The 27,579-nt window shown below is 46.9% G+C and overlaps 1 protein-coding gene across 4 annotated transcripts in view; it reads left to right on the top strand.

Moving 5' to 3' along the window:
• Positions 1–27,579, top strand: part of LOC137621186 (uncharacterized) — a 67,299-nt gene that overhangs the window by 23,737 nt on the left and 15,983 nt on the right. For all 4 annotated transcript variants that reach the window (XM_068351597.1, XM_068351600.1, XM_068351599.1 and 1 more), the window contains exons 3-4: positions 2,356–2,599; positions 17,574–17,693. In XM_068351597.1, coding sequence (XP_068207698.1) covers positions 2,356–2,599; positions 17,574–17,693 — 364 coding nt within the window. The remainder of the gene's footprint in view (positions 1–2,355; positions 2,600–17,573; positions 17,694–27,579) is intronic.

Below are 27,579 nucleotides of genomic sequence, written 5' to 3'. Positions count from 1 at the left end.
TAATTTATGTTTGTTATTTTGAATAACTGCTAAAATGAAATACAAAATACTTAGCTCATTATAATGTAAACAAGTAATGCTGGTCTCTACCCACCCCCCTGGGTGTGAATCAGCTTATATAATCACCGGCTAAGTTTAATATTGAAAAATGTTATTTTTATTAATAAAATAAATTTTTGAATATACTTACCCGGTGATTATATATTAAAGGACCCTCCCTTCCTCCCCAATAGAGACCCAGTGGACCGAGGAGAAAATTGGTTCTGTGTTTACATTGAGTACTGAGTACCTGCTCGACAGATGGCGCTGTTGATGTACACCCCCTACCTGCATAGCGATCGCTGGCGTATTTTGAATGTAGAGTTTTTCTGTCGGGCAGCAGAGCTGCAGCTTATATAATCACCGGGTAAGTATATTCAAAAATTTATTTTATTAATAAAAATAACATATTACAGTATATTAAAAGTTTGTAGTTTAATTTGTTAATTGTGATGTTTGATCAGTCCAAGTTATTTGATAGTGCATCGTGTCGACAGAAATATGTTGAAAATGTTAAAGAAGGGTGCTTAGTTTATGCCATTTAGAGAAATAGCTGAATTTGTAATAAAATTCAAACATTGTTTTACTCATCATGAATTATAAATTTATATCTGTGTACACTAGTTTGCTCGACTTCCCTAGAATATTTGGGTAAGCACTCAGTTGGAGACCAAATCATTCGTTGCTGATCGACTTTGATGTTAAAAGGCTTTCACTTTATTGTTCTTCGGGAACCATCTTATGACCCTCTTCAGGATGAACTTAGTTTAGCATAGGTACAGTATGTTTTTTGGTATCTTTTAGCATTTTATTGCCAAACTTCTCGACTACCTTTGGAAGTTTTACAGCATCTTGTCAAAGGATGAAATTTGGCCATGTGATATTACCAATGCAATTAAGTAGTACAATATATTATGCCATTTATTATAAGGAATTTGAATCTGCATGATTATTTTACCTAATGTTGGGAGTTCTGGAACCAAAACCTGCCATAAGCGGAGGGTCAAAGGTAATTTTATAGAAGTGAATTCCCTTTAAAGGAAGGGGTAAACCTACCAAATAGTCCTCATAGATAACCACACATGAATAAAGGATATACGGTACTTACAGTAATCCATCTGGTCTCCTGCACACACAGCACTCCTATCTTCCTTCTCTCCATGAGGTCAACCAGCTCTCGCCCTTTTCCAGTCATTGTCCCCACATTCAGAGTTGCTACTCTCATCCTCTCCTCAGATATTTTCCTCTGAGCTTGTCTCTTTAACCTAGCCCTCCCATGACTGGGTAGCCCTTGCCGATTTGTCAGAGGGATCAGGCGAGGTCCCAACACGTCGCTTAGGGGGAACGCCCTAGCTTTAATTTCATTCTGATTATACTCACTGACCATAGTTGTTTTGGCTAATTTTTCATGGCCGGATGCCGTTCCTGCCGCCAACCCTCACCATTTACCCGGGCTTGGGACCGGCACCAAGTTGAGGCCTGCTTGCCCCTCTCAGTGGCTGGGTTAAAGAGGCAAGCTCAGAGGAAAATATCTGAGGAGAGGATGAGAGTAGCAACTCTGAATGTGGGGACAATGACTGGAAAAGGGCGAGAGCTGGTTGACCTCATGGAGAGAAGGAAGATTGGAGTGCTGTGTGGGCAGGAGACCAGGTGGATTACTGTATGTACCGTATATCCTTTATTCATGTGTGGTTACCTATGAGGACTATTTGGTAGGTTTACCCCTTCCTATAAAGGGAATTCACTCCTATAAAATTACCTTTGACCCTCCAGATATGGCAGGTTTTGGTTCCAGAACTCCCAACATTAGGTAAAATAATCATGCAGATTCAAATTCCTTATAATAAATGGCATAATATATTGTACTACTTAATTGCATTGGTAATATTACATGGCCAAATTTCATCCTTTGACAAGATGCCGTCAAACTTTCAAAGGTAGTCGAGAAGTTTGACAGCATCTTGTCGAAGGATGAAATTTGGCCATGTAATATTACCAATGCAATTAAGTAGTACAATATCATCCTTGTGAGGTTTTGGGGGAGCTTATAGGTCTACCTGTTGAGTCATCTGCAGTTATTACCCTGGTCCTAGCTTGGGTGGACAGGGACTTGGGTGCTGATCATATGTGTAGAAGGTTAGTCTAGGGAATTGTCCTGTTAGCTGTGGCATTGTCACTGTCCCTGGCCTCTGCCATTCATGAGTAGCTTTTAGAACCTCTAAAAGACTCTTGTCTGTATAGTTAGGAAAAATAAAAATGATTTTTTAAAAAAGTTATTAGATTTCTGCAATTTATAAAGCATTCGTGTTATTTCAGAATGGACGAGGAGGAAAAAAGATACCGAGAACATATGCAACAGTTTGCCCTTGAACAAGCTGCAAACAGATGTAGCCTGGTCCTGAGTCGTCAGAAATATGAAGCAATTGTTAAACATCTCCTGCATCCGCGTGTCAAGGTCGACTCCCAGTTCAAGCACTGGGTCAAACAAAAGAAGTTCAGTCTTGCTTATGTGACAAACGACAGCGATCCTATTTTAACCATACCTAATCACGAGTCGCGAGTAAGTACTCTACTTTTACCGTTTTGTGAGAATTTGCATGACAGTCTAGTAAATTAAAGCTGCAAGAAGTTTTTACATGGGTAAGGTCATCCTCCCATACACATACACTATCAAGTACCCACTGTAGTTATTACCTCTGCCCATGAAGTTGGAAGGAGGCTATGTTTTATCCCCTGTTTGTGTTTGTTTATGAACAGCATCCTAGCCACAATTTTAATCGTAGAGTAATGAAACTTGCAGGGATTAACTGTTAGGTAAAAAGCTGGAAATTATTAAATTTTGGAAGGTCATGGTCAAGCAAACTGTCCATTTCATGTAATCAGCCATCATTTTTGACATTGTTCATATTTGATTGTATGTAAATCCATGCTAATTAATACATGTTAAGGTCAAGGTCGAGAAATAAGCTGTCGCGACGGAGGTCTGCGCTCTACCGAGTGCCCCCTCTAATTTTGTTTTGTTCCGTAACTGAAATACAACCCACGCTATTTACATGGGGTAATTACTTCGGCGTAGCTGAATGACGAGCCATAAAGTTTTAACGAGGGTTTCCTACCCCACCGCTAGTTAGCGGGGGGGTAGGGAGGGGTAGCTAACTACCCCTTCCCCTCACACACACTGGTGAATAACTCACTTTACTTTTGGCTCGGAGAGACGACAGACCTGTCTGCGCTCACCTCTCTTTTGAATGGCATAGTTTGTTTGCTTTTTCTTTTCAGTGTGTGTATGAAGTTGGCCTCTATTATTCATCATGCGTATGTGCCCTGGACTTTCTGGCCGCCCTTGTGGGACCTTTATGTCGGCCGTGGACACGGATCCCCACTCCTTATGCCCTCAGTGTAGGGGCCAACGGTGTGATAGGTCTAACGTGTGTATTGAATGTAGGGAGTGGTCTACCTCCCAGTGGGAGAGGTTTGCCCGGCGACGTAAGAAGAAGGCTAAAAGGGATCATTCTCCTTCGGAGGTTTCTCGGAAGAGAGAAAATCCCAAGACGACTTCTTCCGCCGCCCTTTCCTCCTCCGAAGCTCCCACTCGAGCGGCCTCTTCCGAGAGGCCGGCGAGTGGTAGCGTAGACCGTAATGCTATTAACCGATCCCGGGGTGAGGGAGAGGTCGTTGCCTCCCATAGCGAGGCGGCTGCCCCTCCCCCCTCGGAGGAGGTAGTTGTATCTAATAATGATCTTTTTCAGCTTTGGGCTTCCTTGGGCTGCAGGGTTCGCCCTCCAAGGAAGCTCTGTTTGACATGATCAAACGGGGTGCGGTCGCCGAACAATCGTCAACTTCAGCGGAGATGGATCCTCTGTCTGTGGTTGACGTTGTTGTGTCGGAAACATCCCGTGGGTCTGGCCAAACGCCCGTTACTGTGGCTGCGGTAGCGGAAGGCTCTGACTCCCCCTCTGAACATCCTTCGAGGGAGGCTTAGTCCCCGGTCTCTCCTGCCGGTGATACTCCCTCTCGGGGGAGTTCACTTACAGAGACTCCTCTTCGGAGGCCCATCGATGGTCAGCCTGCTGATCCCACGGCCCCTCGTGGGCGTATAAGGCGGAAGGCTCGTCCTCCCCTTCGCCGTAGAGGCCTTCCTTCCCCCTTTAAAGGGGTCAGGAGGCACCTCTTCGGCTCGTCGTCACCACAGTCCTCTGCGGAGGAGACGACTCGCCGTTCTCCTGTCCTGCCAGCTACAAACCTAGACCTCTCAGGTTCCTGCGGACTTGTTGCACCCATCGGGGGAAAGACGCGACACGCGCGGTTCCAGCACCAGCGCCCACGCGTGGTTCCAGCACCAGCGCCCACGCGCACACCAATGCGCCCGCGCGTTGCTTTGGACCCATCGCGCCCATCTAGGGATACGCGCGAAACGCGCCCATGTGCGGTTCCAGCTCCTGCACTCACCAGCGCTACCACGCGTCGCTACAGCTCAGCGCGTCGCCCAAGAGGCTTCCAAGCTAGCGCACGGGCGCTCACGGCCGCCTCTAGGCTCTCCCTCTAGACCGTACGAGCTTGTACCTGATACAATCGCGCACGACGCTTCAGTGCCGCTCCGTTCCTGCTACACGCCCCGTTCTTGTGTTTAAGACAACTAAGGTTGCCCCTCACCAAACTCCAGAGTGCCCTCGCCCTACGGCGAGCCCTGCGCAGCCGCTGCAGCAGCGCACTCCGGTGCGCCCGCATCCTGATGCGCGCCCACGATCGCCAGCGCGCCCACAGGCGAGTATGCCCGGCGTCAATGACCTTAGATGTCAGGATGCCTGAAAACTTTTAATCTATCAATCAATCAATTACCTGACCAGCGCCAACCATCTCGCCACCAGGCCGCTCGCGACCCTGCTCCAGCGCCGGTTCTTCCGGACACGCGCTCAGGCGCCCCTGTTATCTCGTGCCAGGTCGCTGCGCGCCCGTGTGTTCGGCCTCCTCCTGCTCCAGCTCCTGATTGCCGCACGCCTACGCCATCTCCTACGCGCTCTCGCGACCATGTTCCTGCTCCAACACGATCCTCAAGCGTCGGGACGCTGTGGCCAAGAGGTTCCATCACAAGGTACCCAGTGCGGAGTCTAGCAGGCTCAGACACTCTTCTGTTCTCGGTAAGAGTCTGTTGGAGCCTAAGGACGTGGAGCTCACTGCCGAGAGGTGGAGGAAATCCAACTAGGATTCCCTCATCCATAGGGTCCTGACATCGAGGCCCTACAAACCTCCAGCAGCCCCGTCCTGCTAAGGACACAAAGAAGACGACCATAGCAGCGAAGCCCAAGGTGTCTAAGCCCTTTCCTGCCAAGAGCAGGAGGGGCAAGAAGTCCTCCAGGGGAGGTAAAAACTCTAGAGGCTCCAGCCGAGGCCGAAAGCGCTAGGGTTGGCAATCCCCCTGCATGTCCACCAGTGGGGGAATGCCTTCAGAGTTGCGCGGCAAGGTGGCAGCAACTCGGGGCGGATGCCTGGACGATCTCCGTGATCTCTCTTGGTTATCGCGTCCCGTTCACAGCCTCTCTACCTCCCCTGACAGCGGGACCCAGTGTCGTTGAGCTCTTTTGCCATGGGATCGGCAAAAGGGCAGGCCCTCCGGGCCGAAGTCCAGACCATGTTGGAGAAGGACGCTCTCCAGGAGGTCGTAGACGGGTCCCCAGGCTTTTACAGTCGACTCTTTCTTGTGAGAAAGGCGTCTGGAGGCTGGAGACCAGTCATCGACCTCTCGACCCTGAACGGGTTTGTCAAGCAGACCCCGTTCAGCATGGAGACGGCAGACACAGTCAGACTCGCAGTGAGACCGCGAGACTTCATGTGCACACTGGACCTGAAGGACGCGTACTTCCAGATCCCAATCCTATCCATCTTCAAGGAAGTACCTGAGATTCTGCCTAGACAACAAGATCTACCAGTTCAAGGTGCTGTGCTTCGGTCTCCACAGCTCCTCAGGTGTTCACCAGAGTCTTCACCATCATCTCCTCATGGGCTCACAGGATCGGCATTCGTCTCCTTCGGTATCTGGACAACTGGCTGATCCTGGCAGACTCGGAGGCAACCCTTCTTCGCCACCGAGACAGACTCCTCGAAGTTTGCCAGAATCTGGGGATCGTGGTAAATCTCGAGAAGTCCTCTCTGCAGCCCTCTCAGAAACTGGTGTATCTAGGCATGGTCATAGACACCAATCTCCACAAAGCCTTCCCATCAGACAAAAGGATAGCAAGGCTGAGGAAGGTTGCGAAACCTTTCCTCAATCGAGAGGAACTCCCAGCCCAAACCTGGCTTCGTCTCCTCGGTCACCTCTCCTCCCTGACCCGTCTCGTTCCCAACAGCCACCTCAGGATGAGATCCCTCCAGTGGCGACTTCCCGGACATCCCGATCCCCATGGGATCTGCAGAACGAGCGGTCCTCAGTTGGTGGGTGGCAGACGAGAACCTACAAAAGGGAGTGGATCTTCTCGTCCCTTCCCCGGATTTGATGCTGTTTTCGGACGCATCAAACAAAGGGTGGGGGGCCCACGTTCTGAACCACAGGACCTCAGGCCTGTGGTCAGAATCAGAAAAGTACCTTCACATAAACCTGATAGAAATGAAGGCCGTATTTCTGGCTCTTCAGAAGTTCCACCAAGTCCTGGCGGGCCACTCGGTGGTGGTGATGAGCGACAACACCACGGTCGTGGCTTATATCAACAAGCAGGGAGGTACGTTTTCGGAACAGCGATCCCATCTTGCAGTAGATATCCTGAGATGGTCCGAAGTCTACTCGATCTCACTAGCGGCTCGCTTCATTCCAGGCAAGAGGAATGTGCTCGCCGACAGTCTGAGCAGAGCGACGCAGATAGGGAGTACCGAGTGGTCTTTGGATCCTCAGATAGCCAACAAAGTCCTGACTTTGTGGGGTTCCCCGACAGTGGATCTGTTTGCTACAGCGCTGAACACCAAGCTCCCGCTGTACTGCTCCCCAGTCCCGGACCCCAAGGCTCTCTGGCAGGATGCCTTCCAACAACGGTGGGACAACGTCAATGTGTACGCCTTTCCCCTGTTCTGTCTGATGAGGAGGGTACTCAACAAGACCAGAACATCGGTCAATCTCTCGATGACCTTGATAGCTCCGCTATGGTTCCCGGACCTTCTGCAGCTCCTCACGGAGATCCCGAGGGAGCTCCCTCCATGTCACGAGCTACTCAAACAACCACACTCCAATATCTACCACAAAGCCGTAGCTTCGCTTCGGCTTCACGCCTGGAGACTATCCAGCATCTCCTCACAGAGAGAGGATTTTCGCATCAAGTTGCGGAAAGGATGTCTAGCCACCTGCGCAGGTCATCCGCAGGAGTCTACCAGGCGAAGTGGCGAGTTTTCTGTGGTTGGTGTCGTGGAAGGGGTATCTCTCCCCTCGATGCCACTTTACCAGCAATAGCGGAGTTCCTCGTTTATATGCGGGAAGAAATGTGCCTTTCAGTCTCGGCAGTGAAAGGCTATCGCTCAGCCTTAAGTCTTGCCTTCTGGCTCAAAGGAATGGACATTTTCTCCTCGGTGGAACTGTCTCTTCTCATACGGAGTTATGAACTTACCTGCCCTCAGTCGGAAGTGAGACCTCCTCCTTGGAACGTGGTTCAAGTTCTCAGGTCTCTTAAGAGGCCTTCCTGCGAACCATTACACCAGGCTTCTGATCGCCACCTTACCTGGAAGATGGTGTTCCTGCTAGCTTTGGCCTCGGCCAAGCGAGTCAGGGAACTTCAGGGTCTCTCGTACGACGTCGCCTATTCAAGGGGATGGGGCAGGTAATGTTCAGCTTCGTCTTGAGTTTGTTGCTAAGACTCAGAACCCGGGAGTGCCGGACCCTAGGTTCGATTCCTTCCAGGTTTCGAGTCTCCTTTCTGTAACAGATGACCCAGACCATCTCCTACTGTGCCCAGTCAGGAGTATGAGGTTGTATCTTAAAAGAACAGCTGCAGTCCGCCCCCAGGTGCGAGCTTTGTTCGTGAGCACCTGGGAAACGAAGAGGAGGGTCACCAGGAATACCATCTCAGCCTGGATTCGTAAGGTAATCCACCTGGCCTTGAATCCTGACCCTCCTCCGTCACGTTGCCCTAGGGCGCATGACGTCAGGGGCATGGCTACGTCCCTGGCTTTCAAGAAGAACTTTTCGGTGACGCAGGTCCTGCAAGCTGGGGTGTGGAAGCGTCAGACCACCTTCAAGGCCCACTACCTGCAAGACGTGACACACAGGAGGCTCGATACGTTCTCTATCGGCCCTGTGGTGGCTGCACAACAGCTGGTCTAACCTCAGGGTCCTTATTGGACAAGTAGCAGAAGGTCGAGGGCATTGTTACCCGGTTTTAGTCTGTGTGAATGAAAAGATGTCTGGCCCTTTTCTTTTCTTCATCCTCTCCTCCCTTGGAGAAAAACAGCATCCTGGGTCCTTTGCACAGCTAACCTCGAACCTATGCAGGTAAGCCATGCTCCCTTGTGTTCCTAGTATTAAGTTGTAATACTGTCATGTCCCCAAACCCTGACGAGGTGGTATTGGGAGAGTCCTAGCCTAGATTTCCTTCTGAAGAACTCCAGGTCAGCTTCCTAGGACGAGTCACTGCTCACCTCCACACACAACTTACGTAGGTCGCAGCAGCCTCACAACTGCCTGCGAGGAGCAGGGGCCCCTCGACCCTTGAGTTCTTTTAATAAACTCGGGACCGGGGCCCCCGGGCAAGCCAAAGCCAGTATGGCAGGGGACTTACCTCCCTTCCTAAGGGTTAAGTCACCCCATGTAAATAGCATGGTTTGTAGTTCAGTTACGGAACAAATGACAAATTCGTAGATAATTTGTATTTTTCCTAACTATACAAACCTTAGCTATTTACAATTATGCGCCCGCTAGCCCTGTCCCCCAAGATAAGTCCTACCTCTAAGTAAAGTGAGCTACTCACCGGTGTGTGTGAGGGGGGAGGGGTAGCTAGCTAACACCCCCCACCTCCCCCCCGCGCTAACTAGCGGTGGGGTAGGAAACCCTCGTTAAAACTTTATGGCTCGTCATTCAGCTACGCCAAAGTAATTACCCAATGTAAATAGCTAAGGATTGTATAGTTAGGAAAAATAAAAATTATCTACGAATTTGTCATGTTGTAATACTTCAGCGAGTTTGTTCCTTTCTAGTTTCATCAGTATGGTTTATGTAAACCTGTGGCTTCTTAATCAAAATGCTAGATATTGAGTTAACCCTTTTACCCCTAAGCTATTTGAAACTTTCCAACCCTTAACCCCCAGGCGTTTTCTTTTTCAAGCACATTTTGCAATATTTTTTTTTCAAATGGCTCTGAAAGCCTTAATTTACGTGATAGAGAGGTTTGGTTGGTCTCATTCTTTTGGAAAATGCCTGAAGTTTCTCATAAAGTTATAAAAAATATGCAAAAAAATATAAATAGCCGTTTTTTGGAAGGACGTACCGGTACGTCCATGGGGGTAAAGGGATGAGTTTTGTGAAACGTACCAATACGTCTATTGGGGGTAAAAAGGCTAATAAAAGGTTTACCTGTTAATTTTTATTTCAATAAATCTTCACGCATAATTAAGTGGCTCTCAATAAAATTCAAAATTTTTAACATTGAAAAGTTGATAGGGCAGTAATCCTTGTAATCCATTTGCAGATGGCTATGCCATACTTGTTTATTCATAATCCTCTCATCGTTTGAGTAGGAAAGACTTCCATAGTACATACATACATATACCAAGGCACTTCCCCCAATTTTGGGGGGTAGCCAACATCAACAAATGAAACAAAAACAAAAAAGGGGACCTCTACTCTCTATGTTCCTCCCAGCCTAACAAGGGACTCAACCGAGTTCAGCTGGTACTGCTAGGGTGCTACAGCCCACCCTCCCCCGTTATCCACCACAGATGAAGCTTCATAATGCTGAATCCCCTACTGCTGCTACCTCCACGGTCATCTAAGGCATCGGAGGAAGCAGCAGGGCCTACCGGAACTGCGTCACAATCGCTCGCCATTCATTCCTATTTCTAGCACGCTCTCTTGCCTCTCTCACATCTATCCTCCTATCACCTAGGGCTTCTTTCACTCCATCCATCCACCCAAACCTTGGCCTTCCTTTTGTACTTCTCCCATCAACTTCAATAGTGTTGTGCTTAAAAAATGGGCAGTTTCATGTAGCTATCTGGTTTATTAGTTCTTTGATATCAATTCAATGTCTACTGACCATTCTGAAATTGATTTTGTTAGTAATAATTGTGAAAACACTACTTAGATCCTCATTCCTTGTGCATCACATTCCGAGATAAAGATATTACTGTATAATTCATTGTTATTGAAGGTCCTGATTTCAAAACATCGTGCTTCCATTTAGTCTTTCATTGTTATTTCTCCTCATGTGCTCCCTATTTTGCACTATTTCTATTTAAATAATGTTTCCCATTTTCAGTCCTTTGATAAGTGTGCATGAAAAAGTCAAATGAAGGAAATCTGAAACTAATAATTTTAATTAAGCCAACAAGCTCGTCTCATGAAGACCTCCTACACTGATTTACTTAATAACAGAACCACAATAGCATGTATTCTAATATATTTTTACATCCCTCTCAGCCTTCATCAAGAAGGTAGTAAACTTCCGATGCGTCAATGATGGAAAGTAGGCTAATTGTTAGCGAGGTGAAGTAATAAGCACAAACTTTTAACAAATTGAAACATCCCATCACGTGACACAGCTTAAGATTAACTGATTTGTAATGTAACTTTATTAGGAAACCAAAGAATCTGTCCTTACCAGTACTTATGAATTTGACATTAACTTACATTAACCCTTTTACCCCCAAAGGACGTACTGGTACGTTTCACAAAACTCATCCCTTTACCCCCATGGACGTACCGGTACGTCCTTGCAAAAAAATGCTATAAAATTTTTCTTTTCATATTTTTTATTTTTCAATATTAAACTTACCCGATGATCATATAGCTGTCAGCTCTGCTGCCCGACAGAAAAACCTACGGGCGGAATACGCCAGCGATCGCTATACAGGTGGGGGTGTACATCAACAGCGCCATCTGTCAAGTAGGTACTCAAGTACTCGATGTCAACATAGAACCAATTTTCTCTCTGTCGTGCCACTGGCAAGACCTACTAAATACGCTGTTACTAACTGGATTTGTTTTCACAACGATTTGGTGAAGTACACTATTCCAGTTTTGAGCTTTCGCTATGCAGGGGTTTTATCTTCATTTCAAAACTTGAACTCGTTTTGGATAGATTTAATTATGGTGACGAAGAGAGTATGGACTCTCTTTCACTTTTAAATGGCCGACCCTTCCCTTAGACGGAAGTGTGTTTAGGTTTTTGGTAATTTTGCTTAACACGTTATAGATCTATATATTTTATATCTCTCCGCCTTTATAGGCCTCTTCGATTAACTTTCCATTTATTATAAACATATAACAATAAATTTTTATGTTTGTTTATATGCGACCTTTCCTGATAGTAGGCGGTCCTAACTTGGAACCGAAGTTAATTAACATTGAGCCCGTTATATCGTATTTAACCTTTAAAGAATTTAATACTTTTTAAATTTTCATGTTTTATGAAAGAATTTCTTTGATAGTCTCGTACTGTTTTCAAAGATGAACTAACGTTTAGTTTTTAGTCTACGCAGTTGTTGACGTTCAGGACGTTCAACATGCGCTCTATCGTTACGATAGAGAGAGAGTGTATCACGGTTTCACTTTGCAGTAAGAGTAAACCGATTCTGGCGTTTTGTTCATTCTTTCTTAGCTTAAATGGTTTAAATTCTAAATTAAAGGAACTTTTTATTTGGAAAACCTTTCAGTTTTTTCCTTTAGCAAATAACATGTTTTAACGATATATAATTGGGCTCTTCTCTCAGGTGCGAAATCAAGAGAGAAAGAGAGAGAGAGATAGAGACGGAGGGAGAGAGAGGAGAATAAACGTTTCGTTCAAGCTGGTAACGTTGTTCTCGTTTTTTACTCTCCTCCCTAGTCGCTGTAGGGGAAGAAGGTAAAACGTTTCTAGGGTTTTATTCTTGTTCCCAGGCTATGTGCGGTGAGAGATTGTAAACGTAGTTTATTTGATCTAGTGTTTAGTCTCTTTCCCAGCCACTGAATTCTTTATCTTTATTTATGTTTTCTGTTGCATTGTACGACTGTTTTCGCAATTACTACCTTTTAATGAAGGATAGGATTGCGTGTTTCAGGTAGAAATCAGTTAAAGTTTCGATTTCAGTGAAATAAGTGCAAAACAGAAAATCAAAGTGATAAAGTGATATTCGCAAAGTGTTACAGTGTTGCGTCCGAGGGTTCGTCTGTTCGTGCCAGTCGTTCACCTAGTCCGGGACCTCTTACAAGCTCCCAAGCCCAGGGGAGAAGTAATGTCGAACGACTTATGGGTTCCACAGGCCTTGATCAACGAACAGACGTTTTTCCCTCTGTGGTTTCGGGCGTATCTACCCAAGATCGCCCCACCCACACAAAGACGAGAGAACCCATTTATTCCTCGTCTGCGGAAGAGGTTTCTCGTAAGAAACCATGGACCACATCTCGCAGCTTTTTAAGTGCAAGTCGGTCCCTTCCGCGCAAGTCCAACGGCCCAGGTGTAGCCACTGGGTCAGTTCGGACTCGCTGCAGTCATCCGACGACTGCACACCTCCCAAGAGAGGCAAGGTGGTACCGCAACAGGCAGTAACTCCGTCTGTTGCCGCACCAGCTGTTTTAGACCCTCAGTCACAACGGACAGTAGCTCCGTCTGTTGCCGCTTTTGTAGACCCTAAGTGGTCTTTACTGCAGTCTATGCAGACTCAGTTAGCTGCGGTTTTGCAGGAGTTTCGTGCGGAGAAGGTTGACACTGCTCCCGTTAGCCTACAACCTGCCACGGTTGTGCGCCCAGCTCACGCTGAGGCTGCCTGCTCCCACACTCCGGCTGCGGAGAGCTCCACCACCGATGCGCAGTCGACCCTGCCAGACGCATGTTGACGTTAGCCGACGTGCGGCACCCTCCGTTGACATGCGTGAGCTACCGCATCAGCAGTGGGAAGGTGGAGTCAAGCTGCCGTGTTTTGACGCGATGCGTTAGTTTCCGCAACCCACGGCAGTCCCCACCACGCACCACCACTCCGCTTTGGTTGTTGCCTGCTCCCACACTCCGACTGCGGAGAAGGTTGACGATGCACCCGTTTGCCTACAACCTGCCACGGTTGTGCGCCCAGCAGACGCTGCGGCTGCCTGCTCCCACACTCTTGTTGTGAGAGCTCCTCCACCCATGCGCAGTCGACCCTGCCAGACGCATGCTGACTCCCACAGACACACGGAGCACTCCGTTGCCGTGCGTGAGCTACCACAAGCTGCCGTGTTTTGACACGGTGTGTCAGCCTCCGCAACCCACTGTGGTTACCGCCACTCGCCCGCAGCAGACTAGTCAGTCAGGAGTTGAGGCTTCCCCACACAGCTTTGGTTGTTGCCAGCTCACAGACTGTCAAGCAGTTACATGACGTTGCCTTCTGGTCTGCTACTAATGCACCAGTGCTGTATGTCCTCATGCACCTGTTGTGGTTGACAGTTCAGTTTTTGACAGTTCACAGACTGTCAAGCAGTTACATAACGTTGCCTTCTGGTCTGCTGCTTATGCACCAGTGAGACCCTCACTGAGATAACCTAGCTTTTCTCGGACATGGTTCCTGTAGATGAGAAAGTGCTGTTCTCCCTCCTACTGATATTCCTTTGAGGACTCTGTCATTTGGAGAGGAGCCTTAAGCTGCTTAGCCTCCTATGGACTTTAATTAAAGCATAACAAGGCTTCCAGGGATGGTAAATGGTTCCGCTTCAGTCGCTAACCCCGTCTGTTGCCACACCTGCTCCCGTAGACCCTAATGGGCTTTGCTGCAAGACATGCAGTCCAAGCTTGTGTCCTTGATAGAGGATTTTTTACGGAGAAGAACCTTCTGGCCAACAACCTTCCTACCGGTTGGTTGTGCGCCCTGTTGACGCTGAGGTATCCTACTCGCGTCCGCCAGTTGAGGTGGTTCCTCCACCGATGCGACCCAGTATGGGTTGCCAGTCGCACGTTGACGTTAAGCGACTCTCGGAGGTGGTTGTGGACGTTCAGTGTGTCACTAGGTAGACGTTCAACAACCAGCAGAGGTGACTTGTTGTGACGCAGTGCGGCAACCTCAGCAACCCGGTAGGGGGTTGACTGCACAACCCAGACAGTCTAGACAGTTTCGGGTTGACGCTGTACTTCCTCGCGTCCCCATGGTTGACAGTTCACAGACTGTGCAGCAGTACCATGATATTGTGTCCGGCTCCGTCACGCATCCACCAGTGCGACCGGATTCAGCGAGTCAGACGTTGCCCACTCCGTTGCCGTTTCCTCATCAGTTTCGGATGAGGAACCCTCTGATGAGGACATTGCTGAACAAGACGATCAACCCCCAGCCCTGCTATCCATCCAGAAGATGCTGAAGAAGGAACGCTGCCCTGTCAGGCTGTGGATGAGTCTGGTTAGGACACTGTCATCCGTGGTTCAATTTGTGTCACTTGGAAGACTACACCTCCGTCCTCTTCTGTATCATCTAGCTTTTCACTGGAAAAGGACAAGACGCTAGAAGCGGTCTCGATCCCGGTTTCCGGAAAGATAAAGTCTGGTCTGACTTGGTGAAAGGACTTTATCAACCTTTGAAAGGGTCTTCCCCTGACTGTTCAGACTCCCAACCACGTTCTCTGCTCGGACGCATCGGACGTAGGCTGGGGTGCGACATTAGGTGGTAGGGAATGCTCGGGATTATGGAACTCGAGTCAAAGGACAATGCATTTCATCTGCAAGAAGCTACTGGCAGTACGTCTGACCTGGAAAAGCTTCAGGTCTCTCCTTCAAGGCAAAGTGGTGGAGGTGAACACGGACAACACCCTGCTTTGACGTACATCTCCAAGCAAGGAGGGACCTACTCTCTGACATGGTACGAGTTCGCAAGAGACCTCCTCACCTGGTCAACAGGTCTAGACTTTTCACTAGTAACGAGGTTCATCCAAGGCAACTTGAATGTCATAGCAGATTGTCTCAGTAGGAAGGGACAAATAATTCCAACAGATTGGACCCTCCACAAGGATGTATGCAAGAGACTTTGGGCCACCTGGGGCCAGCCAACCATAGATCTCTTCGCAACCTCGATGACCAAGAGGCTCCCAATAGTTTGCTCACCTATCCCGGACCCAGCAGTAGTTCATATAGATGCCGTTCTACTAGATTGGTCACATCTAGATCTATATGCATTCCCTCCGTTCTAGATTGTCAACAAGGTACTGCAGAAGTTCGCCTCTCACGAAGGGACAAAGTTGACGCTAGTTGCTTCCCTCTGGCCCGCGAGAGAATAACTCACCGAGGTACTTCGATGGCTAGTAGACGTTCCCAGAACACTTCCCCTAAGGGTGGACCTGCTACGTCAGCCACGCATAAAGAAGATACTCCAAGGCCTCCACGCTCTTCGTCTGACTGCCTTCAGACTTTCGAAAGACTCTCGAGAGCTAGAGGTTTTTCGAAGGAGGCAACCAGAGCGTTTGCTAGAGCAAGGAGAACATCCACCCTTAGAGTCTACCAATCGAAGTGGGAAATCTTCCGAAACTGGTGCAAGTCAGTATCCGTATCCTCGACCAGTACCTCTGTAACTCAATAGCTGACTTTCTCTTATATCTGAGGAAAGAACGATCTCTTTCAGCTCCCACTATCAAGGGTTACAGAAGCATGTTGGCATCAGTCTTCCGTCACAGAGGCTTAGATCTTTCCAACAATAAAGATCTACAAGACCTCCTTAAGTCTTTTGAGACCACGAAGGAGCGTCGTTTGGTTACACCTGGTTGGAATTTAGACGTGGTTCTAAGATTCCTTATGTCAGACAGGTTTGAACCGCTTCAATCAGCCTCCCTGAAAGATCTCACCTTTAAGACTCTTTTCCTGATATGCTTAACCACAGCTAAAAGAGTCAGTGAGATTCATGCCTTCAGCAAGAACATCGGATTCTCATCCGAAACGGCTACATGTTCTACAACTTGGTTTTCTAGCCAAACACGAGCTGCCTTCTCGGCCTTGACCAATATCGTTCGATATTCCAAACTTATCGTATGGTTGGAAATGAACTAGAAAGAGTATTATGTCCTGTAAGAGCTCTTAAGTTCTATTTTAAAAACCTTTACGAGGCCCGTCTGAAGCTTTATGGTGTTCAGTTAAGAATTCATCTTTGCCTATGTCAGAGAATTCTTTATCCTATTATTTTCAGACTGTTAATACGAGAAGCTCATTCCCTTCTGAATGAGGAAGACCAAGCTTGGCTGAAGGTAAGGACACACGAAGTTAGAGCTATCACAACTTCCGTGACCTTTTAATAAAATAGATCTCTGCAAAATATTTTCGACGCAACCTTTTGGAAAAGCTAATCAGTGTTCGCGTCTTTTATCTTAAGAATGTCCAGTCTCTTTACGAGAACTGCTACACTCTGGGACCATTCGTAGCAACGAGTGCAGTAGTGGTGAGGGCTCCACCACTACAATTCCCTAATTCCATAACCTTTTTAATCTTTCTCTTGAAATGTTTTATTAATATTTTTGGGTTGTCCGGAAGGCTAAGAAGCCTTTCGCATCCTACTTGATTTGGCGGGTGGTCAAAGTCATTTCTTGAGAAGCGCCTAGATTAAAGGTTTTGATGAGGACCTTTAGTATGGGTTGCAACCCTTCATACTTCAGCTCCTAGGAGTCGCTTAGCATCCTATGAGGATCGCGAGGCTCAGTAAGGAAGACGTACTTAAAAAGGCAGAGTAATTGTTCAAGTCGACTTCCTTACCAGGTACTTATTTATTTTATGCTTGTTATTTTGAATAACTGCTAAAATGAAATACGGAATACTTAGCTCATAATAATGTCAACATGTAATGCTGGTCTCTACCCACCCCCCTGGGTGTGAATCAGCTATATGATCATCGGGTAAGTTTAATATTGAAAAATGTTATTTTCATTAGTAAAATGAATTTTTGAATATACTTACCCGATGATCATAAATTAAAGGACCCACCCTTCCTCCCCAATAGAGACCCAGTGGACAGAGGAGAAAATTGGTTCTATGTTGACATCGAGTACTTGAGTACCTACTTGAGAGATGGCGCTGTTGATGTACACCCCCACCTGTATAGCGATCGCTGGCGTATTCCGCCCGTAGGTTTTTCTGTCGGGCAGCAGAGCTGACAGCTATATGATCATCGGGTAAGTATATTCAAAAATTTATTTTACTAATGAAAATAACATAATTTTTTGAAGAAATTCAGGCATTTTCCAAGAGAATGAGACCAACCTGACCTCTCTATGACAAAAATTAAGGCTGTTAGAGCAATTTAAAGAAAATATACTGCAAAATGTGCTGGGGAAAAAATAACCCCTTGCGAGGGTTGGAAATTTCCAAAGAGCCTGGGGGTTAAAGGGTTAATATACAAAATGAATTGATAATGAATTCATCTCTCCTTTTCAGAATCTTGTTGATGCAAAGACAAGACTGCAGGTTGTTCATGCAGAACAGATCTTTGATATCGTTTACGATATCCATACCAAGGAACTTAATCATGCAGGATACAAAAAGGTTTTGGAGTATGTAAGTATATAGAATAACACCTGTCTTAGCTAGGCAATGTTTATGATAAATTTTATTTAACTTTTTGACAATAATCTGGTTAAAGTTGAAAAACTTTCATTTTGAATTTTATCTTGCATGATACAACCTTTTCCATACAAGTTTTGTACTTGAGTGTTTGTATGATGTACAAGTCCTTTCTCCACAGTAGCTTGGTTCTTACATGTATACAAACCATTTGTCCTTTAAAATAGTCTACATCTTAAGTGGTGCTAAAACAGTCATTGAATCGTTAACAAGGTAGTTGGTTAACGACAGGTGGAGGAGAACGCCTCTCCCTCATGCCTGTCACAGAATAGCCTCCTTTGTCTTGGCCGCTGCGGATACAGACATAGCAGCGTGCTCCTATCCCTACTGTTGGATCTTTTCTTACATTCATTTGTAATGTGTTAGTATTATATTCTTATTTTATTTTTTTAAACGCTCTTGGAAGTGGAAGCACACCCGAAATTAAGCATGCAGTGATGATTTTTGTTTCTATGAAGATAAAAACCTCTGAAACCCTGAGTATTGTGTGCTTTTGTGAAGAGGTGACTGTAAGCAGCCCCCTTACTTATTTGGAGTGTTTTTCTCACTGTTCCGATCAGGAAGATGACAAACTCAGAGTGTAACTCATCTAGGTTTGTGGTAGTTTCTCTGCCATGTGAAGGAGTTACCTGTTTCCGACTGATTTTTGCCTGTTTATTGGGCTCACTTAGTGCTGACAGTGTTTCCTGGATGGCAATACCTGTTATAGTGTCAGCGAGTGTTCCATTTGTGGTTTTTGTTATAGCAGAGGAAGCTCTTGTAACTTCCGCTTCAGGCTGGCTAAAATTGCACGGCCCCATGCTGCAAGCTAGCTGGAGTTGCATGGCCCCGCACTTTTTATGTTGGACAGATGTTGGAGGAGCTTGGGTGCTCTCCCTTACCTGTTCTACCAGAACAAGGGAGTGCTATTCCCTTCACAAGGTTCCATCTCTGAACATGTGACAGAAACAGAGAGACCCTGGATTTTGTGGTGGAAGTCTTGTACAACTTTTTCCAGTACTCTCTTGACATATATTCACAAGTCTTCGCTAGGACAGAGTGCATATCCATGCTCCTCTCGACCGCATTGGTTCTTGTCAGGCAATGTTCAGATAGACCTTTGGTCCTGTCCTCAACCTCAAGAGAAGAAGACTTCATGTCTTTGGTGACTCAAGAGACTTATAGTACTTGCAGGTCTTCAGTCATTCTGAAAGCACCACTTTCTTTACTCAGATGTTCACAGAAGCTTCCATCAGAGTGTTTATGTTTGGGTCGTTTGGCAAAACCTCTTGTCTTTTCTGGACATGATCAAGACTACTCCTCACTCTTATTATAATCTGAGGATTGTGATTGAGGAAAGTCTGATCTTACGTCCAAGCAAAAGATGAATACATGGAAATGCTGTTCGAATGGGAATTTTTCCTTTCCTTTTACTCGTATCAGCAAACTCAGAGAGGTAGCGCACCTGTTCCTGATCAGTAGGAACTGCTTAACATTTTATGATAGCAAGGAAAAAAGCTCTCACGGGTAGCGGAATGAGTTTGCTCTTTTCTTCCTCTTCTACCAACTGTTCATTCCCCCTCCTATTCTCTTCTTCAGACACTATTATTATTATTACTAGCTAAGCCACAAACCTAGTAGGAAAAGCAAAATGCTATAAGCTAAGTGCTTCAACAGGGAAAAATAGACCAGTGAGGAAAGGAAGCAAGGAAATAAACAACAAGAGAAGTAATCAACAATCAGTATAGATTATTTTAAGAACAGTAACAACATTAATATAGAACTTTCACATTTAAGCTATAAAGACTTGAAAAAAAAAAATAGGTAGAATAGTGTGTCTGGGTGTACCCTCAAGCTAGAGACCTCTACCCTAAGACAGTGGAAGACCATAGTACAGAGGCTATGACACTACCTGAGACTAGAGAACAATGGTATAATTTTGGAGTCTCCTACTCCTAAAAGAGCTACCTACCATAGCTGAAGACTCTCTTCTACCCTTAGCAAGAGGAAAGTAGCCTCTGAACAATTACAGTGCAGTAGTTAACCCCTTGAGTGAAGAAGTATTGTCAGTAATAGTCATGCAGGAAGCCTATTGCAAACTTCATCTGGAATTCTAGGAAGAACTTCTCCTTCGGGAGGCTTTGGTTAGGAGGATCCGTTGGCCAGGTGAGGGTAAGAATTGCTCCTACCTTCATCATTCTTGTCGTGACATAGGAGGAACACCGTGGACCTTAGGAAGATGTTCTCCCATTTCCAGAGGGAATGTTGAATCTTTTCATTCAATTAGTACCTTTAAGGTTGGTTGAATGGTTGTGATTGGGATACGATGGTCTTCTAAGATTAGATGCAAGTTAATGGTCTCAGCCTTGACCCAATTCTGATTCTATAAGCCAGACAAAGATGAAACCTATCACCTTATGCCCTTATTGGTAACTTCTCTGCCTGGTGATCGCCAGACAGATGTTCGAGTCCCGATCAAACTCGTTTAGTTCCTTTAGTATCTGCAACCTCGTGAGCTAAGGATGGGAGGTTTGGGAGAGCCTATAGCTCTACCTGCTGAGTTATCAGCAGCCATTACCTGGCTCTCCTTGGTCCTAGCTTGGGTGGAGAGCAGGCTTGGGCACTGATCATATGATATTCAATATCTAGGGCATTGTCTGCTTGCTAGGGCAATGTCAATGTCCCATCACTGTCTTTTGCCTCTGCCATTTGTGAGTGGCCTTTAAACCTTTAAAACAATCTGGGCTGGCCTCAGGTATTTTCAGGTAGATCCTAAGAATTAAACTCTCTACAATGGGGTCATAGAAAATGTGTCTCTCTAGCCATAAGACTCTTCAGCAGATCAGGGACTTCCTCCCCTGCCTCTGTCAGAAAAGCACCTTTGTAGAGTTTGGATCCCTCCTCCTCAGGTCAACAATCCATGCTCGAAGGGAGTTTTGAGCAGTCTTTCCTACCTTGGGGGTCCTTTGAAGGGATGGTCCTTAACCTTGGGGCATTGTAGGGTCTTTCCCGTAAGACTGTCTCTTTGCTGTGCTTCGGCAAGAAAGTTGGGAAAGAAGAGGCTCCTCGGTATTATGGGGATTTCTCCCCGGGAGCTTTTTGCAGTTGTGCCTTTCCTGGGATTTATTCTTGGGTTGGTGGTTCTCCTCCTTAGGGCACTGGAGAATGTGCCAACTGCTAACTTGAGGAGGGCATCATATGGCTCTTTTCATCAAGATTGTCTCTCTTCTCTGCATCAGCAAGAGAGTAGGAGAGAGTTTCAGGCTTTTCATAATGTCAAACTTTTTAGGGATATAGGTTTTGCTGCCTTTTTTGTCTCACAAGTTGTGTAACGAAGACCCAGTACCAGTCGGTCTGGAACACCAGTTTGGGACTATCTCGATCTTATCTCCTTGTAAGTTGACACAAATTTGCCTGGTGTCATGTCACAGCATTGCAGTTCTACTTGAGGAGGAATTGACACCTCGTGTATGAAAAGGAAGCGTCTTGTTACATGCGTCTGACTTAATGCATTTTGCTTGCAGATGGGACTTTGGTCAGTAAATACCTCTGCCTTCTCAAGTCAGTATTAATAATCCTAGCTCTGACTGTAGCTTCCAGTTTACTTTCGATGTACTTGGAGCTGAGGGTACCTTTGCCTCTTTACCTTATGCATGTTGGTCACAGACTCTTGGATCTTGAGGTGGCTACTTATTAGTTGTTTAGCACTCCCATGTCCCTCACAGGACTTAGTATGTATCATGTCTAAGTTAACACGTTCGGCATAAGTTGTGAGGAGAGGTACAATGACTGGCTCTTCTACCTATTTCTTGTTCCTCTCTTGATGGGATCAGCAGCTGCAACTGTTACCCGCTGGTCAGATGTCTGATGCTGGTGAGTTATATGATGGAACATCTTTCTTGCAGAGTACATCTGCTAATAAGCAACTCCTCCATCCTCCTGGAAAGGTGGAGTATGAGTTAGTGAGATTACTCTAGATATGCCTGGTTTGACACTGGCGATGCCACTAGGGTTTAATGGTTCTAGTACTGTACTAGCTTCCTTTTATGTCTTTAATCATCAAGGCTGTAACAGCTTCTACATCCATATTAATGGCTTTTTAAGTTGTTGGTTCTAGGAGTCTTCCTCCACCAATGAGTGTATCTTCCTATTTTGAAGGATGAAAGGTTTGTATACGAATAGGAACAAATATGTTTTAAATTAATTATTTTTTTCCTTTTTACAAACCTGACTTTATATTAAATTTTCCACCTCAACCATCCCTCTCAGTTCTGGGCCTAAGGACAAAAGTAGCTATTCTGTGACAGTAGTTGGGTAGTGCTCCCCCACCATTGCACCACCTGTCTTTAACAAACTGCTGTGTTAATTATTCAATGCCCATTCCAGCAACACTGAAGACATGTCTCTATTTTAATAAACTCAGGTTTGTATAGCTAAGAAAAAAATTGTTTTTCAAATTTGCTATATTTCATCCTGTATAATTATTATTATTACAACAACCTAAGCTACAACCCTAGTTGGAAAAGCAGGATGCTGTAAGCCCAAGGGATTTGACCAATTCCCAAAAATGATGAATAGTATCTAATTAGAAGTACTTATTCACTTATCAGATTTTTCATAATTAATTGAAGAGACGTTTTCAAATAATGAATAATTCTTTAGGATTCTGTGAGAGCTAAAAATGCTATCTCAGTGGTCTGGTTACTGTGTGAAGCATCTTCACGGGATAGTAAAGCCCTATCAATTGCTTCTTTACTTTCTTTAATTAAAGATTTTTTGCCCATTATCCAAAACATTGCTTCAGTTTGGCTTATGTTTATAAGTTAGAACCTAGTGAATTTAAAGGTGATTACTGTACTTCCTTAAGTGATTTAATACATATTTCAATGCAATTCTATCCACAGTGCAAGTAATTAAACGTTATGATAAGTTGTAGGCATGGAACTATGAGGGTCTTCTCATTAATGTAGTAGTGATAAAACAGATATATGTAAAGTATATAACCACAATGTTTAAGATGATAAAAATATGATGCAAGATAGTAATATACATGCATATAGAACTATGAGATTCTTCTCATCAATGTAGTAGTGATGAATCAGATATATGCAAAATATATATCCACAACATTTAAGGTGATAAAAATATGATGCTAGATAGTAATACACATAGATGTTAATATAATATTTAATATGCTGTACTGTATAATAGACTAAGACAATGGTTAGAATGTATTTCTGGGCTCAACCTGTGTCGCTCCGTGAAATGCTCCTTAAAGCACCATTTCAAAGGTATAAATACTGCTAAATATACCAGAGAAAAAAGTTGCATGGAATGCCAGGAATATGCCCAGCTCGCTCACCCCTAAACTGTGTCTGTATTAAAACTGTGGTGAGTGATACCACTACCAGAGGTCCCTTTCCAGTTAGACTTCTCCCTCCTCAAAATCCCCCGTTACTACAAGGTGTCGTTCATTACAGCTACTGCCCCCCCCCCTACCACCACCACTTCCTATCCTTTCATCATTCCTTGTTAGCACCCGTGAACGTTCGGATGTGTTTTTCGTAGCTCTGTGTTATTTTGTGTTTTTGAAGATGTCAGGCGTTTTGGAGATCCCTGCTCCCAAGTTGATTATTATATTTGTCTGTTTGGGATTTCTAGGTAGCAACACGTCAAAATCCCTTTTTTAGGCACTTAGGCTAAAGTAAAACAAAGGAATTTTCCTTAGGATGTTGTCCAGTATTTCACAGTTGTAGAAATTCTTGAAGTCCCCTTATTTTGTTCATAAGATTACAACTTACACACTGGATGAGATCAGTAAGACCAGAGGGTCCTGTTGCTAGGCTCGTATAAGGCTTGCCTGGTATGATTTGTTCCTAAATGAGAACTACAAAAGGAACAGTTGTTCCGTAACCGAAATACAAACCACGCTATTTACAAAGGGTTATTACTTTTAGCGTAGCTGAAATGGCGAGCCATTAGAATTTAACGAGGGTGTATTACCCCCGCGCTAGTTAGCGGGGGGGGGTAGGGGAGTGGTAGCTAGCTACCCCTCCTCCCCCTCACACACAGGTGAATACTCACTTTCACTTTTGGCTCGGACTGTGACAGACGTCTCTGTCTTGGTCCTCGCTTGGCAGCCATTGTCTGTTTTGTCTTTACTTAATCGCTTACTTTTCTTTTACTCAATATATATGTAAACATGTTTTCATGTTTGTATATATATTTGAGTATAGAAATAAGTAAGTTTCCTTTTCAGATGTGTGTGTGTAGTGTACGATATCTACGTGGAGGCCTCGGCAGTTAGGCCACCACGGCCTAATTTTATGGGTTGCGATCGAGTTTGACTTCGGTCTTTCTCTCTCTCTCTCTCTTGAGGTCGTTCACCCTTTTACTATGTTTTACTACGCCCTTGTAGCTTCCTTCCCGTGTGGGTGGGGTTGCTACGCCGTACATTTTGTCTCAATTAGTTTATGAATCTAATTGTAGTTGTTAATTTTTCAGCTTGTAGAACGATTCCTTTCGGGGTTTTCGTTTTTTTCTTTAGTGTTCATTCTTTTTTTTAAATTACATAATTACATAGTTACATAATTATAATTGTTATAATTCTGTTTTGGTTACAGCTCTCCTTCCGCGAGTGTAAGTGGTTGTGAGGGCACGTGCCTGTTGTGTAATTCTTGTTCCTTTTCCTCGGGATTCCTCTTCGGAGCCTTCCCGGGGGAATGAATGTGTACTAATATTATTTGTTTTATTTTTTTACAGTTACCGATCTAGTTCGTTTCTGTAATATAGCAACGGTGTGAGCTGTCTGGTTGAGTCCTGGGGATTCGGCTGTTGCTGCCTCCCCCCTTGTATTGTCGTCAGGGGCGTGTCTCCTTCTACTGGTAGTACTCCCGTGTCGACGGACAGCTCTCCAGTTCATTTTAGAACAGTCAGGAGGCTTGCCTCCTTGGGCGGATAACTTTCCTTCCGAGGGAAGTTTTTTTTTCCTGTCCAGGCTTGAGCTTTTCCTCTTTTGGGGGGTTCTTCTCTTGCCTTTTTTTCGTGCGACTATGCTCTTGGTGCTGAGCGGTCGCACCTGCAGTTTCGCTCAAGGGGCTGGGCAACTGCAGGGGCTCCTCTTCGGAGGATTGCCCCTTTTAGGTCACTGGCTGACCAGTCTCTTCCACGAAGTGTTTCTCTGTCGTTCGCGAGAGAGTACACTCATAGAGACTCCTCTTCGGAGGTTTCTTCTGTTGCTGTTGCTGTTGGCCTCCCTCGCCGTAAGGCCCTCCGTCCGCCTCGTCGTAAGGGCCTCTCATCTCCCTATAAGGGTGCTTGAGGCGCCTTTTTGAATCTCCGTTTGCAGCCTACAACTTCTTTTTCTCGATCTTCCGTCTTGGTGCAGATGGACAGCAGTCTAATCTCGTCTCCCGACGGGCAACGGTCTTCCCGACGGACAACGGTCTTCCCGACGGACAGCGGTCTTCCGACGGACATCAGTCTCCCGGCGGACAACGATCCCTTCGGGGCAAAGGGTTGCCCCCACGGGGGTTCTTCCCTTGCGTGTCAGGGTTTCCCTGCGCGCCCTTCTGTTCGTCAGCGCTCCCTGTTCGTCAGCGCTTTCAAGATGATCTTCCCTGCGGTTCCTGTTACGTGCCCTGTGCGCCCACGTTCGCCCTCGCGATCTAGAACTTCGGTTCAGGTCGGGGTCAAGGACTCTTCTTTGCGCAGGCTTCCACGCGTAGCCTTCTGCTCGTCAGCGATCATCAGCTCGTCAGCGATCATCAGCTCGCCAGCGATCGTCAGCTCGTCAGCGATCATCAGCTCGCCAGCGATCTCCGGATCGCCCACGTGTGTTACAGCTGGCACGCCAACGTTCTCCAACACTTTTGAAGGAACATGGTTCGCCAGCTACTAGCTCAACTGCGGATGCTGATCGCCATCGCGCGACCCTCAACTGCAGATGCTGATCGCCATCGCGCGACCCTCAACTGCGGATGCTGATCGCCATCGCGCGACCCTCAACTGCGGATGCTGATCGCCATCGCGCGACCCTCAACTGCGGATGCTGATCGCCATCGCGCGACCCTCAACTGCGGATGCTGATCGCCATCGCGCGACCCTCAACTGCGGATGCTGATCGCCATCGCGCGACCCTCAACTGCGGATGCTGATCGCCATCGCGCGACCCTCAACTGCGGATGCTGATCGCCATCGCGCGACCCTCAACTGCGGATGCTGATCGCCATCGCGCGACCCTCAACTGCGGATGCTGATCGCCATCGCGCGACCCTCAACTGCGGATGCTGATCGCCATCGCGCGACCCTCAACTGCGGATGCTGATCGCCATCGCACAACCCTGAACGATTGCCCGCTTACGCATGCTGCTCCTCATCGCACAACCCTGAACGATCGCCCTCTTGCGGATGCTGATCACCATCGCACCCTTTCACGCGATCATTCACCTGCGCATGCTGCTCGCCATCGCACAACCCTGAACGATTGCCCGCTTACGCATGCTGCTCCTCATCGCACAACCCTGAACGATCGCCCTCTTGCGGATGCTGATCACCATCGCACCCTTTCACGCGATCATTCACCTGCGCATGCTGCTCGCCATCGCACAACCCTGAACGATCGCCCTCCTGCAGATGCTGATCACCATCGCACCCTTTCACGCGATCATTCACCTGCGCATGCTGCTCGCCATCGCACAACCCTGCACGATTGCCCGCTTACGCATGCTGCTCCTCATCGCACAACCCTGAACGCTCGCCCTCTTGCGGATGCTGATCACCATCGCACCCTATCACGCGATCATTCACCTACACATGCTGCTCGCCATCGCTTACCGCCAGCGATCTTCTTCACCTACGCGGCAGCACGATCCCTCGCCGTCACGCCCATTCGCCTGCGCGCCCGCGCGATCGCTCGCCTGCGCGCCCGCGCGATCGCTCGCCTGCGCGCCCGCGCGATCGCTCGCCTGCGCGCCCGCGCGATCGCTCGCCTGCGCGCCCGCGCGATCGCTCGCCTGCGCGCCCTCGCGACCGCTCGCCCGCGCGACCACTCGCCTGTGCGCCCGCGCGACCATTCGCCTTTGCGCGACCGTTCGCCCTCGCGCGACCATAGTTCGCGGCGAATTCCACAGCCGGTGGTAGCAGCAGGGACGCGTGCTCCTAGGCGGCACTCGGGATCACCTCCATCCAAGCACAGGTTGGTAGTGCAGGACGAAGACAGGTCAGTACAGCATTCTTCCCACCTTCTTTTCAGGCAGGAACCGTTGTGTCCTCTCCAAAGGATCGCCCGATCCCTTTCACCTTAGCGAGGATTTCGGACTCTGTGTCCTTGGAGCAGCAGACATGGTTTGATCCGCTGGCACGGGCGTTAATGAGGGTTATGAAACCAGCACTCACCGGCCAGGGTAACAAACCAGCGGCTGTCTCTCCTACGCTGAAGAGAAAGAGAGGAGTGGACTTCGTGGTGACTTCCCCCAGGGCGAAGTTGGTTCCCAAGAGGTCGGTCTCGAGGGTCCCCTCTCCTGCACGAGTACTCTCTCCTTCTCCCGCCCTGGAAGGATTTTTGGCGGGGGGGGCTTTCCGTTGAAGATTTCTCCATCGGACAAGGGGTGACTGCTTACCTCTTCCTCTGGGAGCTTACCAGGTTCTTTCCCTCCTCGGTTACGGCCCGAGGTTTGGTTCAAGGAAGCTACAGGAAGATCAAGGGTACTTTCCTCCTCTCGAGCTCAGGCACCTTGGCCTTTCGTCGTTAAGTATCTACTTGCGGACAAGCTCGATGTTGTACCATCTGGACGCACTGACTGAAGGCTTCCTTCGGGTGTCTCATCTGTGGAGGTCAACG

The sequence above is a fragment of the Palaemon carinicauda genome, chromosome 27 (genome assembly GCF_036898095.1).
Source record: "Palaemon carinicauda isolate YSFRI2023 chromosome 27, ASM3689809v2, whole genome shotgun sequence".
Classification (NCBI taxonomy): Eukaryota; Metazoa; Arthropoda; class Malacostraca; order Decapoda; family Palaemonidae; genus Palaemon; species Palaemon carinicauda.
The sequence above is the reverse complement of the archived record's forward strand: the minus strand, read 5'-3'. Positions and strand labels throughout refer to the sequence as shown.